The sequence below is a fragment of the Aspergillus brunneoviolaceus genome (assembly GCF_003184695.1).
Source record: "Aspergillus brunneoviolaceus CBS 621.78 unplaced genomic scaffold BO95scaffold_74, whole genome shotgun sequence".
Taxonomy (NCBI): Eukaryota; Fungi; Ascomycota; class Eurotiomycetes; order Eurotiales; family Aspergillaceae; genus Aspergillus; species Aspergillus brunneoviolaceus.
Window position 1 is genome coordinate 17,513 of NW_020290804.1, and position 16,651 is coordinate 34,163.

The window sequence follows — 16,651 nt, forward strand, 5'->3', positions numbered from 1 at the left end:
ATGTTCGTTTCCATGAATTGCATTTGGTTGTGGTGTGGCTATACTTGTATACCTTCATTTGGGTGAATAATTCCTCTCTCTGCCACCAGCCGAACAGTAAAGCTTATAAAGAAGCTTGTAAGAGGTACATAGTCTCAGATGCATCTCCATTCCCAAGCATGCATCTCCCACTCCAAATCTGCCATTCCCATTCCACCTACACAGAGGTAACAACATATACACCCCCAACAACAGTCTCCACCACCCCCGTGTAAACCACCCCATTAACCCTAAGCCCCTTCCCATCTTGCACTCTAACCCTCAAAGACCCTCCAGCCCTCGAAACAATCCTGGCCTCCTTCAACCCCCCCTCCTCCCACTCCACATCCACCACAAACCCCCCTCTAGCCACCAGCCCGCTCACCGACCCGGTCGCCACCTTCCCCGGCAATGCGGGCAACAAATGCACGACGCCCGCATGACTCTGCACCAACATCTCGGCGATACCCGCCGTGAACGCGAAATTCCCATCAATCTGGAACACGGTATCGGGCCCGGAATCCGTATTCCACAGATTAGGGCTGGCAAACGTCTGCAGATAGATCTGGGTATGGTTCCAGACGGCCTCGCCGTCGAACAGCCGGGCGTAGAGGTTCATCGTCCACGTCCGGGACCACCCGGTACTCCCGCTGCCGCTGTCAATGCGCCAGTCCAGGAAGGCCTTGGCGGCCGCTGCGAGGGTTTTGTTGACAAGGGGCGTGAGCTGGGCGAGCGGGTAGAGGCCGACGATCGGGCTCATGTGGCGGTGGCCGGGGTCTTGTTCGGTGTAATCGAGCCGCCATTCCATGATGCGGCGGGCGGGGGAGATCTGTGGGGGTTTGATGCGCGCGAGGGTCTGGTTGGCGCGGGTGCATTCGATGGACGAAAGGTGGAGGATGGTGCAGGTTTCGAGGACGGCGTGGAACAGCTCGTACAGCAGGGAGTTGTCCATTGTCGGGGCGATGTCGATGCCCTCGGCGCTGCCGGCGAGAGACATGTTGTCGGGCACGAGGAAGGCTGCTTCCGGGGAGATGGAGGGTCCTGTGCTCAGGTAGCCCTCGAAGGGGAAGAGGTAGCATTCGTAGAACTGGGCGGCGCTGCGGAGTAAAGGCCAGATGCGATCCCGCAGCAGGGCCGTGTCCTGGGTGAAGCGGTAGTGGTCCATCAGGTTGGCGGACAGCCAGGCGCCGCCCATGGGCCACATGGTCCAGGTGGTCCCGTTGTCGACGGGGGCGGCGTCCCCCCAGAGGTCGGTGTTGTGGTGCAGCACGTACCCGCCGTTGTCGCAATGGTACATGCTGCGCGCCACCGCCTGGCCACGAGGGAGGATGATGTCCATCAGGTCGAGGAAAGGGGTGAAGGTCTCGGCTAGGTTGGTTACCTGGGCGGGCCAGTAGTTCATCTCGAGGTTGATGTCGAGGGTGAAGCGGCCGCCCCACGCGGGGTCGTAGTCTTGATTCCACAGGCCCTGGAGGTTGGCGGGGAGGCCGGGCGATGGGGCGTTGGCGCTGCGGCGCGACGAGGCGATCAGACAGTGTCGGCCGAAGTGGAACATGAGCGTCACCAGTTCCGGATCGCTGTCGGGACTGTGCTGATAGTTCAGCAATCGAGTATCCGTGGGCAGATGGCCACTGGCGCCGGAGGACCCGAGATCCAAGTCCACTCGCGTGGAGAGTGCGACGTAGTCGGAGACAGCATTGTGCTTGACAGTGTCAAATCCTCGGTTGACCGCATTCTGCAGTTTCCGCTCGAGTACCGCCTCGCGCTGACTCGCCGAGGGGTAGCGGTAGGAGGTCTCCGCGTCGAAGAAGATATCCACCGTCGTAGCGCCCTGCACGACAATCGAGGTCCCGTTGGCCTCAATCCGCCCTACAATCTGCATCAGCAATTTGCACCAACAACCCAGCCCCATATAGCAAGTATCCTCACCTCCAGACGCCACGATCCTCGCCTCAGACGCAACCCGAATCGGCCCCCTCTCCTCCTCCAGCGAGTTCGCCTTCAAAACCAACCTCCCCACCCCCTCACCATCCACACTCGCACTCCTCTCGACCACAAACACCGCGCGTTCCAACGAACAACTGACATTCAACGCGCCAACCCGACTACTCGAAAGCCTCACCGCAAGAACATCATCCGGATAACTAACCACATACTCGCGCCTACGCCCGTCAGCCCTGCCACTGCCATATCCATACCCCATCCCCACACCCCACACCCAATATCCCAAACCAGGAGCAGAAACAGACTCACCTATACCGCACCCCCAAAACCTCAAACCCAACCTCGACAACCCCCGTCCGCAGATCTAACGCCCTCGTATAATTGCCCACCTCCACTGCTCCTTCCAGTCCAAAATCCAACTGCAGCGCCCCCAACGCACTATACGACTGCGGCAACGCCGGGATGGCCGCCATATCGCGCAGCGTGCGCTGGCCGGCGGCGGTGATCTCGCCATCGGCCAGCATTCGGCGCACGGGCGCCAACGCCCCGTATGCCGCGGGGTTGGCGCGGTCGACGAACGAGCCGTTCCAGAGGCTGTCCTCGTTCAGGGTGATGTTCTCGAGGGTGGGGCCGCCCCAAACGGCGGCTCCGAGGCGGCCGTTGCCGATGGGGAGGGTGGTGGTGAAGTTTGTGGCGGGGGTGGTGTGCCATGATACTGTGGATGGGTTGAAGTGCGGGGTTGCGTGGGTGGAAGGGAGGAGGGGGGTAAGGGGGAGCAGGAGTTTGAGGGGGTGCATGGTGAGAGCTGTAGACGTGATACCATTGGGATTGGGTCATTGCGCGGGTGTTGGGTGATGAGTGCTGCTATTTAAGCAGGTGGAGAATACAAGGCGAGCTACGGATGATGATCATGCAAGCTCTGGTCTGCACCTACGCGACTAGGGCTGCGGCGGAGAGTGTCTATCCCACTAATCAGAGGACTTCAGGCTGCTGGCTGCATGCTAGTGCAAGAGGGGTCCAATTTATCCGCGGGGTTTCCGACCACCTTATTGTTTCTTGTAGGATACAAGATCAACAATGATGTCAGGCTGGCTGGGTCGTACTTGGAGTAAACTCACATTTGACATTGGAGGGTTGTGACAGATGTCACGTGTTAGTGAAGAGGCCTTGGATCTGGGGTCGCCAACTAAGGTACTAAGGTACCCCACATCCCCAGACTCCGCAGGCACAGTCCCAAGCTGCGGTCCCTTCCGAGTGGGCTGTCATCCCAGGTCGACCGGAATGTCCGAGCATGGCACAACATTCCTGGTGGTCCATCCACGTCTATTTCCGGCGTGCTGGAATCATGGGGTAGTCTCCGCATCCGGAGGACGCGCATTCCAGAGCAGTCCGCACGCGGACCCATCAACAGCACATCACACCACACGTATATTCTCCCAAAGACATAGAGATGATTACCAGCAAAATCAGGATCGTCAAATGGACCAGAGCTTGGTTTATGGCCCATGCCGGTCAGGGTAGAATATACAATACAACTATGTACAAGCGTAGAGCGCCCGTTCTGCAAAACGACGAGTTGCTTCACAGACCGGTCTCAATATGGTACAAAGCCGGCGGACTGACGGACGCATTCGTCCAGCCGGCCAGCCCGCGAATGTCGAAGTAGAAAATCAACACGACCAAACCATCAACCGAAAGCAGGGACCAAGCACATGTTGGCTGACCTGAGACCCAAGACCGAAAAACCCAACGCCGGAAAACGAAGCAAACACCAATAAACCCAGATCCAAGATGCCAAACCATTTCGATAGCGCGGCGTTGTGACCACGAGACGGGCGGTCATGCAGTGGCTTAATGTAGAAACCAAAATAAATGCGACGGAGCTCAAAGAACACGACTAAAGCCAGATAAATCCAATCATAACACGAGAGAGTGTGTGTGCAAAAGGGGTATGTAGATTGTATGTGAGAGAAAGAGAAGCCAGAGGTTCCCCGCCACGGACAGCATGATAGCATCGTCGCGGGGAGATCGGCTGGTAGGACAGGCAGCGTTGTCATACGTTGACCTCGTTCCACTTGCGAATCTCTTGATCTTCGCGGGCATCGCGTTTCTTGTTGCGGACATGCAGGACGATGAACGCCACGATAGCACCCAGTACGATCCTAGTCGACATCAATTGATGGTCTTCCTCAAGGCAGCTGAATCTTCGCACGAGAAAGAAGAAGAAGAAGAAGAAAACCTACACGCCAGTGACAATGCCCGGAACACCGCTCTTGAGGAAATTGCTGACGGGCTTCTCCCCGCAAGTACTGTCGCTCGAGTCGCAGTCGCTGCGGGTCCAGAGATGCAGCGAGGAAGCCATCGCGGCGAGCGCTCTTTTAGAGTCAAGGTGTAGGAGGGAGTGGTGCGACGCCATTGGATCAAGAGCTCCTGTTGGTTGTAGCTGGGCTGCTGCTGCTGGTGTGATGTATATGCGCGAAGGGACAGTCCGGGAGAGAAAGAGAGTTGATTTGAAGGAGCCTGGAGGAGGGGGAAGACACGCCAACGGACCCAAGAAAATCAGGAGGGGAAAAAGAGAAGGGGAAGGTGGATGGATGGATCGCAGTTCTAGAAAACGAAAAAAGGTTTGGGAAAAAGGGGACTTGGCAAACCGTTCTAAGGGGAAAATGAAACACCCAGTGAACCCCAGCAACATTCCTTTGCGGAATGGTGAGGTTTCAGATGCTTGGCCCCTCACTATTTCCCCCTTTTTTTTCCTCTTCTCAGTCGCTCCAACCTCCAGATCCACTTTGATTGCGCCCAGACTCCAGCCGGTCAAAATTCAATTAGACCTTGGCAAAACTTCTATTAATATGGGTGATTCTATCCACCCTCAGTCACTCACAAACAACCAGGCAGACTCCTCAAGAGCCGTCATATCGCCGTCATATCGGTGGTGTTCGTTCACTCCGATCGGGAGGGAAGATTAACTGGAACTGAACTTACACCCCCTCCCCCCTTTAAGGGCTACTACCTACATTCACTGCAGCTGCAGTACTCCGTACTCCTCCATACACCCCATTCTCTTCAACAAGTGGACAAGTGGAGTCGCCCCTTGAAGTTGAAGCACCACCCCCCAAGCCCAGGTAAACAGGAAGTCTCTCCATACCCGGGGTGTCGCAAACCCGAGCCCGGAATACAGACCACACTCCCGGAAATAGTAGTGATGAGGATATTTACCTACCGTACGGCGTACATCCTCCCCTGATCCGCTCTCAGCTTGTCTCGGGCGGAATCCGACACTGTCTCAACGCTCGAGCCGGCTGTTACACCCTGCAACACACTGTCGAATCTCCTTCATGCCGCGACCCTGACCTGACCCTCGATATGCACCGGTCGGGTTTTCTTTATTTTTGCCGCATGCTCGCGAGGGATGATTGTTTCGCTGGTTGAGGCGTAGCAAGGAGGATACTTCACAATGTCTCCCAGTTGTTATGAAGGGCATAGTCAAGGGCATACAAGGCTCTCCGCCCTCCGCCCGGGCCATCGCGACCCGTTGATGGCATCCTGGGCCATCTCGACGAAGAAACGCACGTTCCACTGCGGTAACGCACAGACTGCGCGTATGCTCGGTTGTCGTGAGACTATGATACTACACTAGGGCGTCTGGAGTTTGACTTCTTCTATTTCCGTTTTCACCACGACTACATTGCACGAGAATGAGTGACGAAGAAGGCAGATTCATTATGCATCTAGATACCCATGCAGCCAAAACAAACTTTTAGTTCCATCTCCGTCGTCTATGTTATATGCTTGTCGTCTTAAAAAAATCCATGCACGCACGTCTAGCTCGTCAAGCGTTCGAATCCGCCGGTCGAGCAGGTTTGGCAGTTTTGCTGTCGAAAAGTTTGTAGGTCACCACGGCGAGCGCGAGGCAGGTGATGGCTGAAGGCAGAGAAGATGTTAGCGGCTTGTCAGTTCATGCACCATCGGAACAGGAAACGCTCACCAAACACCGTGGTCGAGTAATAATAGCCGACGGTCTCGGACAGAGACCCGGCGATCAAGGGCCCGACCATCGAGCCGGTCCCAAAGGCCATTTCCACAATGGAGAAGGCGCGCGAGCTGCCTCCATGCGGTCCGAAGATGAGCGGATCTTTGGTCTGTTCCTCCTTCACGACCCCTTTTTCTTGGTTAGCACATGCCATGGGAGAGAGATGACAATAATGGGAAAAATCGAATCGCACTCACAAGTAACCTGCAGACTACCCGCTCCGCGCACCAACATGGAGAATAGACCGAAACCCAGCATGGTGGTGACGAAGATCGGTTTGCCGTTGGTGTCGGCGCTCGCCCAGGGGAACTTGTCGTCGCCGGGCACCCCCAACAGCCACAACAGGGGTGCCAACATGAACCAGCCCAGCGCCGTCGGATTGCGGAGTCCCTGTCGATCCCGCATCCACCCGGCGGCCGCGGAGAGGAAGAACGAGGGGATCTGCAGACAGAAGAACATCAATCCGGTCGGCAAGCTGCCCCAGTGGAAGACATCCCGGAGGTGCAGCGGGAGCGTGGCTTCGAAGCCGGAGAAGATCGAGGACATCAACAAGGTATTCGCCAGGCCGGCCAGAACCCGCCCGTCACTCAGCATGATCTGGTAGAAGTGGCGAGGGGAGGAAGCATCGGTGAGCGTGGTGCTGGTGCTGGTCGGAGCCGAGTCCGTTTGGGTCGGTTGACCCTCGGAGCTATCCGACAGAAGACCCGTGGTTTCATTCTGCGTCGTAGCTGCGGCAGGGCTGGATCGATCGGGTTCCAGCATAATCAACCGGGCGATAATGTCCACCGCCAGCACGACCAGAGGAACCGACCAGGCCGCCCAGTATCCAAAGAGTTCCAGCATCGCTCCCGCCACGGTCGGTCCCGAGATGATTCCTGCCGTCACAAAAGTCATCGCGAGCCCCAATGTTTTCCCCAGATTATCCGCATCGATGTGGTCGGTCAGCATGGCGTGTCCCACCACCCAGGCAGCACACCCGGCAATCGCCTGCATCGTGCGCCCAACGAAAAGCGCGGCCACTGTCCAGCCGTCAGCATCGCCGCCTCATTGCGATGGAGAAACATCAAGGATCTAGATCATACTCACCATTGAGAGTCGAAGCGACTAGACCGGTCCCAACGAAGCATCCACCCAGGGCCAGCAGTAAAGGGATCTTGCGGTTGGGGGTCTTGTCGGCGAAGTGGGCGATGATCGGGGCAGCCACGATTCCCAGGAAGCCGTGCATGGACAACAAGGTGGTCATGTAGCGCTGGGTCTCGGACGGGTCGATTCCCAACCGCACCTCGATCATGTAGCTCAGGATGGGGACGAGGAAGCCATAAAGAAAGGTTTCGGCGAACAAGGCGACGGTGACGGTGAAGACGATGAAGGAGCGGGAGGAGCGCCAGCGGTAGCCGACGGGGAGTGGTTTTTCCATGGTGAAGCTATTCGGAAGCTCGGAAGTCCTGCCTATTTTTTCAGGACCAAATCATGGAAGATGACTCCAGATATGTATTGTATCCACGGGTGGGAATCGAAAGAGCGCGGGGGAAAAGTGAGATCTGTAAGCAAGTCAGGCAGTGCAAAAAGATTGACTCATGGTCGGAGCCTGGAGCCGGGGAGACATTCTGCAAGTGGGGGCGAAAGTTGTAGAGATTGGCCGAGGCTGAACAGAACGGACTGAACCCTGGATGGAGTCCACTTTACTCGGGGCCACTAGTCCGGTTGTAGTTAGAGTCTCAGAAACATGGGCTGATGGACAACAACTCGATAAGATAGATAAGGTTGAGTGTAGTTTGTCGACTGTATTCTGTTCTGATGCGGAGGTGAACTGTATCTTACTACTGTAGACGTGGACCTTACTCCGTACTCCGTAGTTTCTCCGTATCTGTGAGTCAACCACTTCTCAGCCGCCCCTGACTCATCTTTCATAGTTAATTACCTATACTCCGTCAGTTTATAGACTTATTGTCAATTCATTAGTCATAGCAGTCTATTGCTTTTTCAGGGCTGGAACGTTGACCCCAGCTCATCTGACCCGGCGCCATGCGCAATGGTCGCGTCGCGCGCCTGCCGCCCACCGCCTTGCTGGAGATTTCAAAAGACTTCAAATCAGCATCAGCTCAGTCGCCGATATACTAGCGAGTCGCCGACCGCTGCGCAGCATGCATATATCGACTCCGAGCTCAATCACAGTCGCAGCAAGGCTTCTCATGAACTGCATCTACTCCTCTTTCTACCATGGCCCTTGCGTCCCTTGCGCCAATGATTTTCCGTCAACTGGCAAAAAGCATACCGCAGAACGGGAGTATGAACTTCAAACTTCTATCGAGAACATCGCAGGATTTGTCTCCGTCCTTCATATTGTGGAGAGTATTTGCTAAAATATCGGTCGGCTAATATGCACACTTTTGCCGTCCGACGCGGAATCTCTTGGCTCCCCGCCTCTGCAAATCGAGTAGATTCACTTCGAGTTCACTTGCGCGCGAGGCGCCGCCACTGTGATCATTGCATTGGCCGATAACATTGGATGCGGCCATTCTGAACTCACCGCTCCATCAAGTTGAAAACGGAGGCACCTTCTTGATGATTTGGGAAAACACTTGAAGGGCGGTCTCCGGCTCTATATAAAAAAGTCAAGTCAATAACTCGAAGCTTCCTCGGAATGGCTACCTAGGTAGTAGTGATGACTTACGGTAGTAGGGAACCTCGTGACCAGCCTCATACACGCGGAGGAAGGTAAAGTTTCCGACCGTCTTGAACGTGCCCCTCTCTGTCCCATTTACCTTGTAGGGCTGGAGAGTCTTGTTCTGGAAGGCCGTCTGGCCTGCAAACTCCACCGCATTGGCCACACCAAACCCGCCAATCCAGTTGCAGATCCAGTCCGCATCACCGGCCCAGAGAAGAACATTGATGCCAGTCTGAACCACGTCGGAGAGGGTCGCGAGGAAAGATCGCGTGCCTAGTGAACCATCATTAGTACATACTCGAAGAGCCAAGGGTGTCTACATACCATCACCTGTGGCAGCAAACTTGTAATACGGAGCATCGGGGCATTCGGAGTAGTTTTGACGTGCTCCGATCGCACGCTGCACGGCCGCATTGTTCAGGTAATAATAGTAGGTCTCGGGAGGATACGGGTCATCCGAAGGCTCGCGCACATCATAGACATCCCAATCGCCACTTTCCATGATCGGGTCGTCGATCAGGTCGCCACAGATGTCGCCGGCCTTGATGCACGCGGCGTTGGTCCCCAAAGTCGTGCATGCTTGGATGGCTGGGACGCAGTAATCCTGGTAGTCCTTGTAGTACTTGGCCCCCGCAGAGGCATTGATCAAGGGGCGGTAGGGGTTCTGCAAGGCATAGGTGATGTAAGCCTTCTCTTGGATCGTGGAGTCAAACCAGCCATTGTTGATGCCGAGAGACCCGATGTTAATCGTCTCGCCAGTAACAGCGCCCGTCTTGATCCCGGCATTCTGTTGTTGGATGTAGTGAGCAAATTCAGGGCCGTAGTGACCACCGTATGACTGCAGTGCTATCAGATCTCTGGAGGAAGTCACCAAACCACTTAGCTTGTCAACATACCTCGGTGAACAAATTGAATTCGCGGCTCTCATATTCAGGGAAATGGGCAAAGAATGCTTGCAGCAACTTCCATACAAATGGTGCAGCCGTGACTGTGCTATTCACAGCATCGTTACCGTACGAGAATCCTACCCCGATGGGCTGATCGATGTAGATCATGTTGGAGTAGGTGTTCCAGCTGTAAGGGTTCAAGGACGGCGTCGTCTCGTTATTGACAAATCGACACGGTCCATGCTCCTGGAACAATCCGATCATAGACGAGCAACCAGGCCCACCATTGAACCAAGCCGTCAAAGGCGCCGTTTTGGGGTTTCGGCGGGCTTCGAAGAACCTAAGGCGATCCGTGAGCTTGGTGAGAACCAGGACGAAGATCGCATCTCCTACCAAAAGAACATGTTCATGTCCTTTCCTACTGAGAGGTAGCCTGAGTACTGATTGACCCCGGGTGTGGTCTCACAGATTCCGGAGTTCTTGACTATCTCCAAGTTTGCTCCGGTAGCTGCATGATGGTAGACAGTGTACTCAATTCCCCTCTTGACAACCTTGGACACTGTGTCTCGCTGTGCATGGGGAACGGCCTGCACTACGCCCACCAACAAGGTGGACAGCAGCCAAGAAGTGGCAAGAAGCTTCATCGCAGCAAGCTGGGCAGAGGGCAATTGCAAACTTGGGATGGGAGATTCTTGTGCGACACCCTGGGCGACCGTAAATAAATAATCCCGAAGGCGGGCGGGGAAGGCCAAATGTTGCCAGATGTGTTGCTTCAACGAAGCTTGGCACCATCCATGATAATATATCTTGTGCAGCTGGTGTCAAGCCATGGGACGTACACTGCCAGGATCAAGCTCGAATGGGCGACGATCAGTCCGTCTGCGGCAATGCCTCGAAACACTTAGATGAAGGTTACATCCGCTGTGTTTCCGCGGGAGACAATCATTGACCACTGAAATTAACCCAACCACCGCGCAGAACCTGCCAGATGCATTGTTGTGTGACTTGTATTGTGTTGATCTACGCTTGTTGGTTGACTGAGAGGAGAAGCGAAGTGGTTATCATGTCATTCTCTGCATGAGTTCAATAACCCCTGCCGATCCCCTCTCGGGGCCCCGTCGGAATCCGAGCAATCACTCGATAGTTTTAGCCATCATCGGTGGCACTTCTGCTATCGTCATCGGCTTTTCGTAGCATCTGGACTCTGTGCAAGATTCTGGCTCGGCTATTAGTCACTCAGCACCTATAGGTAATGCTATGGCGAGCAACGGGGATAGCGTGTCGCAACCTGCCTTTCTGCTGATGATATAGCCCCGAAGAAACGCGACGCTAGTGGCAGCCAAGATCAAGGTCTCTCAACAAGAGGGGTAATAATCATTCTCACATTTGTGTAGTACACGGGCTTAGAAGTACGTGATGACGATGAAGGAGCTGACATGATATCCAAGGCTGTAAGTGTCGCAATACTGATTGCTCAGTGTGATGTTCCCAGCGCCCGCGATGGTGTTCGACTGCCTGGTTGGTGTTGGTAAACAAACGCGACAAACGACTGACTGCCCGCTGGCACCGTGGACTGCACTGCAGCAACCCCGGCCTTCCCTGATCTGCCACTTTCCTCCTCCTCTACGTACAACCTTGAACTTGATCTTGTTTCTACCTTACTCTTTGCTATAGTCTGTGGGGAACTGGCTGTCTGCCTGCTCGTGCTTGGAGTCCAATAGGAAATATGCACTGATGCCCTTACATTCACCCCGGCTCAGTTACTCCATGGCAGGCCTCCAGCCGCAGCTACAGCATTGTTCCTACCTTGGTCTACCGGCGAAACTCACTCAAAGGCACCTGTCGGTTGGCTCGACTCTTTCGTCAGAATTTGATGAGAAGTCATAGACGATAGCGAAACCCGACCGTATTCCAGTCGGTCACGTCCTCATAGTCCGCTGGGTTCAGTTCCACAGTTTGTACGAGCACCGAAACGTCCGTCCCATCGCGCTGCTCGCCGGCGACCTTCCCTCCCACTGCACCAGCTAAACTTGCACTGCCTTGGATGCCCTCGTCCTGGTCCCGCTTCGCGTTCAGCCATTGCAGATAAAAGCGCAACGAGATGGCTAGCCCAACAGCAATTATATAACAGATCAAAATCGCGCGGAAGGATGTTGGGTACGTGGGTGCCTCACTGGTCCTGAACAGCTGCGGCCCGGCAATGTTACCTGCACAGTAAGCGACAAACATCATAGCTGTCATCGTCATCTTCTTGGTGACACCCCGATAATTGCTCTGCAACAGGGACATCACAAGTGGCAGTGCCCCAGGACCCGTTGAAAGAAGAAAGTACCCGAATAGTTGCGCTCCCAAGGGAACATGGTGTGCGCGGGCGTAGATGATCGCGCTTCCAATAATGGGAAAGATGATCACGCATACGATCAGAATACAGTTCAGCTTGTTGGAACGACTCGCCAGCCATCCGGTCACGGCGATCGTTCCCGCGCTGATCACACTGGCTGGGATATTGATCAGCGTGGATTGCAGAGACGTGAAACCAAATGATTTGATCACCAGATTCCCGAAATTCTGAGTACCTCCATTCGGAATTTGAGTCAAGAGAGCAATAGCAAACAGGTGCCAGGTCTTCGGGTCTCGGATACACTCGACTACCTGCTCCCATTTCCAGGTGGTATGCTCTGTGCGACCTGTACCAGCAATGATGGCACGATTGCTCATGAACTCTCGTTCCTCGGGAGTCAGAAACCGGGCGGTGGAGATACTATCTGGCAAGAAAGCCAGCAGGACGCATCCCCAGAGAAAGGTTGCAACACCCAAGATAATGAACATCCACATCCACGGTCGGAGTGGATGCTCAATATGCCCGATGCCGTAGGCAAGCAGGCTAGCAATCAGGCCTCCGACCGAGTTCCCCGAAAACCAGATCCCCGTTCGGAAGGGGATCTCATCCCGGGTGTACCAGGTCGAGGTGATGAACATGAACGCGGGTGTGATAGTGGCTTCGGCGACCCCGAGCAGGAACCGGACAGCCAAAAGGCCGCCGTAATTCACACAGGCGGCAGTCAGCGCAACCACCGCTCCCCAAAAGAGTGTGTTGAATCCCAGGTATTTGGCCACCCGCACTCGGGGAATCAGCATGTTCGTGGGCTAAGGAAATCAGCCGTTGTCATTACTTCCAGGGGCCATTACATCGCTCGTACCCATTCCCAAAAGAAATACCCGAAATAGAAGATACTCGAGACCCAGCTGTACTGTTGTCCGACCAAATGCTGTGATGGACTTCGTCAGCAACTCTGAAAGCTTGCAAGGGGCTCAGTTCACCACACCGTGTCCTCCGTCAATCCAAACACCGAAGCACTAGAGAGGATGGCTTTGTCCATATAGTTGAGCAGATAGGTGACAAAAAGCAGGGGAATCAGTCGCCTATCCACCTTGCGCAACACGCGCGATGCGAGGGCAGTTGAGTCCCCAGTATCGCGACTCTCAGAAGGACCAGCCGCACCCAAAGGCTCTGCCATGATTATGAAGGGTGATGTACAGAGCCTCCCACCGAGCAAGGAGTCAAGAGATTTGGGGAAAGACAGAATATGCTGCCTCTCGGCTTTTTATCAACTTGTCCGACCTCGAGTGATTCGACAAATCACCCCCATTCCTTGCACTGACCGGGTGATAAGATAAGCACTCGGGAAGAAAGCGGGAAAAGCGGGGAAATTTGCCAGCTTATCGCAACCTAATTCAAGCACCTGGCCTGACTTGGACGATATCTACGATATGAACACACACAAAGGGCGGCACAATTATTACTCAATGCGGAACTAGCTATCAATGGGTCTCACAATCTGTGCTTGTCTAGCTATCCGTTCCTGTGAGCGTGTCTCTAGGTCCGCTTTTCTCCCTGCCTCGACGGCCCCTCGGAGGCCAAGACTCTAATCTCAATCCCCGATGATCGCAGGGAGCAAGCGATCAACAGACCTCCAAATAGCAGACGAGTCCGGATGCTCCCAAGCGGCTCCGATCCAATAAGTGTTGCGATGCCCTTGCAAATCGTTCACATCCTGATAGAACCCTGCTTTGATCGCCTCTCGATTGACATACGTGTCGTATGGACTATGGGTTGCAAAGGCAAGAAATGTTGGCTCTGCTGCATTGAGACCCTGGAGTCGGAGGATATCGTCGACGATTGCATCTCGAACTTCCTGCTCGCTCATCTCTTCTGCACTCCCATAAGTCACCAGGTGGACACTTGGAACCTCTGAAGACAGGATGGAGTATGTGCATGGGTACCTGGGAAGCCTATATGGCGTATCGAGACCGCGGTTCAAAACCCGGGTACCATCCGGAAGACCGCTGTCCCTGATCAGAGCCGTGTAGACGTACCCGTACTGGAACTGACGGATGATGAAAGACTCGAGACTGTCCAGGTCGAGCCCATCCATCTCGTCAGTCTTCGGGGGCAGAGCCATGATAGTCGCATCTGCTTCAATTACGACTCTCTCGCCATTGTCCAACTCGACTGTCAGTCGGTGAAGCTTGTCATCTGACCGCCGAGCATGCACAACGGTGCTGTTGAGCAGGAGATCCTCCGCCAGCTCTCGTTGCGCCGCGTCGTAGACTTCCGTTATGTTGCGACGCGTGGGGACAAGGTAGCCGTTTTGCATACCCTTCAGCCGACTCAACGAGACGATCTTCAACAGATAGACAGTTGCATAGTCGAGCAAATAGTGCATCCCTTCGCTAAGCATGGTCACTGTCTCCATCGCCGGCCCCAGATCGTGCTCTTTGACAAAGTCACGGAAGGGCTCGAGAAGGGGCTCCGGCATCTGTTCGGAGAGATTCCATCCTTGAGACAGATACGAATATCGCTGAAGTTCTGCGGTGTAGCGCTCAATGGCCGCCTTGGTATTGCCTGGATATGGCGGAACCGACGCCCCCGTGCGGAAGTCGAATCTCAGGGTCTCAAGGTCTTTTCGTGAAGTATCGATTTCCATCGGGATATCAAAATGCTTGAAGAATCTCCTAGTCTCGGGAGAATCATCGTATGCTCTCACGCCATAGTCGATCGGGTTGCGCGTGACTGGGTCGAAGTACGTTTGCGCCTGGCCACCCAGACGGCCTGTCTTCTCCACGATCACAACATCCTGACCCAGCTCCCGGAGGCGAATAGCAGCGTAGGTTCCCGCTGCACCACCGCCAATGATGCAGAAGCCACGTCTAATTACCGTCTCGTTGCTCGACTGCAGAGATTCATCGGCATTGGCGAGTCTACCAAGCCAAGTGGGTACCAGCAGGAATGCCAGAAGAACGATCCATGGTGTTGCCAGCTTGGAGATCATGTTGACGTCTTATCGTTTGTTGCAGCTGTTGTGAGCTTTTGAGCTTTTCATTCTCTCCCCTCGAGGGGTATATATGTTCCAAAAGGCTGGTTGATTTCCTGGAATGCCACTAGTATCACATGAATGTCTCTCAGCACCCAGTACAGATTGCGTGGCTGTAACACGAATGCACCCGGGGAAAATGAACACAATGAGGGAGTGTAATCACTTCGCACCCTCCGCTGTCTCCTGAAATGTGAAACAGATCGTCATCGGGATCGGGCCGCTGCCGAACGGCTTCGACTTTCGAGAGGTACAATCGGCTTGATGGCACGCTAACATCATTCTACCCGTACATTGTGGTGAAATTTCTCAGTTCTATAGACCAATACATTCAACAAATCAGCTTCTTCGTCTATTTATACATGCGTCACGCTCTCGGTTCGTCCGCTAACCAAGCTCTCTTTGAATCTCGGATTTGGCCGTTGCACAACGCACCGATGTTACAGTAGAACTCAAAAACAGACTCGAGTTACGCACACTTGCCGTTCTGGCAGGTGAGATCATCCGAGCAATCATTCTCCGTGGAGCAGGTGGCACCTATATTCCATCACAATACTTAGTATCACAGACGGAGCGCCACTCAATCAATCAACAACAGACACAGCCGACTTACCGGCGCAGTGACCCGACCAAGAGCACGAAGAGGACGACGAGCCGGAGCTTGCCGTCGAGGTCGGTTTGGACCCAGAGCTGGAGCTGGAGCTGGATCCGGAGCTGCTCCCGGATCCCGAAGAAGAGCAGTAGGTCGACGCCACAGCACCACTGTAGGTGTTGGAGGTGTAGCACTTGCCGTTGGCGAAAAGCGCGGTGGCTAGCAGAACAAAAGTCAGTGGGTTCAACGCTCTTTAGCGAAACGCTCGATAGCGACGAAAGGGTTCCGGCTTACAGTCGACGGTGTACGAGCTCGCCGGGTCAAGGACGATCGACTGGGAGTCGGGAGTCAAGCTGTTCTCGCAGTCGATTTGAGTGTCGCCTCCGTCGGAGTTGGAGCCAGTCCAGATGTCGATGTGCAGTTTGCCGGACTTGTAGTCCGTGGCTGTGGCGAGTTAGTACTTGCGTTATTGATGTCGATGCCGGTGGAAAATAACGTACTACACTGGGCGCATTCATCCTCGTACCGAAGGTACTTCTTCAGGTAGGGGAGATAGATTATCTCGCACTGCTCGAACTCGCCGGACGCGGAAGCGAAGGTCAGTGGATCGCTGTAGGTACCGGTGCCTGCATACTGTCAATTCGCCTGTCGTCGTCAACGTAGAAGGCTGCACTTACCGCCAGCAGTGTATCCACGGCCACAGTCATAGGCGATGTCTGCACTGGGGGGATCGTTGTCGGGATATCCATAGAAGGTGACCGTCACGTCTGATTCGGTCGAACAAGCGGCGGCGGTGGAGAGGAGGCCTGCAAGGGCCATTCCCTTGAAGAGTTTGGAAGCCATGATTGGTACTTGAGAAGGTTGTTGAGTGATGTTGAGAGAGGCGAAGTACGCACAGTGCTGCTGATGTGGTCGATGCTGAGAAAAAAGAGTCGTCCTGTAGCTGAGCAGCAGGCCTCTTTATAACAAGACTTGTCAATCAACCTCAATGTATGCCATAGGTCCAAGCCCACATGGCCAGGAGGATGCATGACGGGGCAACCGGCGGTTTCAGTATACGACAGTCAGCTAATCTGCAACAGCCTCGATTCCTTCAACCACGCGATCCATCGCCGATCCCCCATTGCATGGTAG

At 54.6% G+C, this 16,651-nt stretch overlaps 7 protein-coding genes across 7 annotated transcripts; all 7 read right to left on the reverse strand.

The window, feature by feature from the left end:
- Nucleotides 1-60: 60 nt before the first annotated feature.
- On the reverse strand, nucleotides 61-2,759 carry BO95DRAFT_517657 (glycoside hydrolase family 95 protein; the record flags this gene model as incomplete). Its single annotated transcript, XM_025591913.1, has 3 exons — nucleotides 61-1,887; nucleotides 1,948-2,180; nucleotides 2,272-2,759. 3 exons carry the CDS (start codon nucleotides 2,757-2,759, stop codon nucleotides 197-199), a joined length of 2,412 nt encoding a protein of 803 aa, XP_025438262.1. The 3' UTR covers nucleotides 61-196.
- A 1,256-nt stretch (nucleotides 2,760-4,015) lies between these two features.
- On the reverse strand, nucleotides 4,016-4,324 carry BO95DRAFT_467492 (uncharacterized protein; the record flags this gene model as incomplete). The annotated part of the gene is made up of 2 exons (XM_025589297.1): nucleotides 4,016-4,124; nucleotides 4,206-4,324. 2 exons carry the CDS (start codon nucleotides 4,322-4,324, stop codon nucleotides 4,016-4,018), a joined length of 228 nt encoding a protein of 75 aa, XP_025438263.1.
- Nucleotides 4,325-5,668: 1,344 nt separating this feature from the next.
- Nucleotides 5,669-7,754, reverse strand: BO95DRAFT_446589 (MFS transporter). Its single transcript, XM_025587425.1, has 4 exons — nucleotides 7,082-7,754; nucleotides 6,193-7,014; nucleotides 5,951-6,124; nucleotides 5,669-5,886 (listed from the first exon to the last, which is right to left on the reverse strand). The coding sequence occupies exons 1-4, from the start codon at nucleotides 7,410-7,412 to the stop codon at nucleotides 5,795-5,797; spliced, it is 1,419 nt and encodes a 472-aa protein (XP_025438264.1). The 5' UTR covers nucleotides 7,413-7,754; the 3' UTR covers nucleotides 5,669-5,794.
- A 445-nt stretch (nucleotides 7,755-8,199) lies between these two features.
- cp6 (putative carboxypeptidase S1) lies at nucleotides 8,200-10,257 on the reverse strand. Its single transcript, XM_025587426.1, has 5 exons — nucleotides 9,944-10,257; nucleotides 9,560-9,890; nucleotides 8,988-9,501; nucleotides 8,670-8,936; nucleotides 8,200-8,597 (listed from the first exon to the last, which is right to left on the reverse strand). Exons 1-5 carry the CDS (start codon nucleotides 10,192-10,194, stop codon nucleotides 8,533-8,535), a joined length of 1,428 nt encoding a protein of 475 aa, XP_025438265.1. The 5' UTR covers nucleotides 10,195-10,257; the 3' UTR covers nucleotides 8,200-8,532.
- A 1,070-nt stretch (nucleotides 10,258-11,327) lies between these two features.
- On the reverse strand, nucleotides 11,328-13,275 carry BO95DRAFT_256161 (allantoate permease). The gene is made up of 3 exons (XM_025581480.1): nucleotides 12,877-13,275; nucleotides 12,751-12,819; nucleotides 11,328-12,697 (listed from the first exon to the last, which is right to left on the reverse strand). Exons 1-3 carry the CDS (start codon nucleotides 13,066-13,068, stop codon nucleotides 11,432-11,434), a joined length of 1,527 nt encoding a protein of 508 aa, XP_025438266.1. The 5' UTR covers nucleotides 13,069-13,275; the 3' UTR covers nucleotides 11,328-11,431.
- On the reverse strand, nucleotides 13,112-15,360 carry BO95DRAFT_256229 (amine oxidase). Its single transcript, XM_025581481.1, has one exon. It carries the CDS (start codon nucleotides 14,881-14,883, stop codon nucleotides 13,483-13,485), a length of 1,401 nt encoding a protein of 466 aa, XP_025438267.1. The 5' UTR covers nucleotides 14,884-15,360; the 3' UTR covers nucleotides 13,112-13,482.
- Nucleotides 15,361-15,394: 34 nt separating this feature from the next.
- On the reverse strand, nucleotides 15,395-16,360 carry BO95DRAFT_372394 (uncharacterized protein; the record flags this gene model as incomplete). The annotated part of the gene is made up of 5 exons (XM_025582998.1): nucleotides 15,395-15,462; nucleotides 15,539-15,736; nucleotides 15,812-15,961; nucleotides 16,018-16,143; nucleotides 16,195-16,360. 5 exons carry the CDS (start codon nucleotides 16,358-16,360, stop codon nucleotides 15,395-15,397), a joined length of 708 nt encoding a protein of 235 aa, XP_025438268.1.
- Nucleotides 16,361-16,651: the final 291 nt, after the last annotated feature.

Excerpts from the sequence above, each read along its gene's own strand:
- BO95DRAFT_256161 (XM_025581480.1), bottom strand. The coding sequence starts at position 13,068 with ATGGCAGAGCCTTTGGGTGCGGCTGGTCCTTCTGAGAGTCGCGATACT. Across the intron at positions 12,820-12,876 it reads TTGGATTGACGGAGGACACG|CATTTGGTCGGACAACAGTA; the intron begins GTGTGGTGAACT and ends AGTCCATCACAG. Across the intron at positions 12,698-12,750 it reads GGTATTTCTTTTGGGAATGG|CCCACGAACATGCTGATTCC; the intron begins GTACGAGCGATG and ends TGATTTCCTTAG.
- BO95DRAFT_256229 (XM_025581481.1), bottom strand. The coding sequence starts at position 14,883 with ATGATCTCCAAGCTGGCAACACCATGGATCGTTCTTCTGGCATTCCTG.
- cp6 (XM_025587426.1), bottom strand. The coding sequence starts at position 10,194 with ATGAAGCTTCTTGCCACTTCTTGGCTGCTGTCCACCTTGTTGGTGGGC. Across the intron at positions 9,891-9,943 it reads GACATGAACATGTTCTTTTG|GTTCTTCGAAGCCCGCCGAA; the intron begins GTAGGAGATGCG and ends GGATCGCCTTAG. Across the intron at positions 9,502-9,559 it reads AATTCAATTTGTTCACCGAG|TCATACGGTGGTCACTACGG; the intron begins GTATGTTGACAA and ends ATAGCACTGCAG.
- BO95DRAFT_446589 (XM_025587425.1), bottom strand. The coding sequence starts at position 7,412 with ATGGAAAAACCACTCCCCGTCGGCTACCGCTGGCGCTCCTCCCGCTCC. Across the intron at positions 6,125-6,192 it reads GGGTAGTCTGCAGGTTACTT|GGGTCGTGAAGGAGGAACAG; the intron begins GTGAGTGCGATT and ends ACCAAGAAAAAG. Across the intron at positions 5,887-5,950 it reads TTACTCGACCACGGTGTTTG|CCATCACCTGCCTCGCGCTC; the intron begins GTGAGCGTTTCC and ends CTCTGCCTTCAG.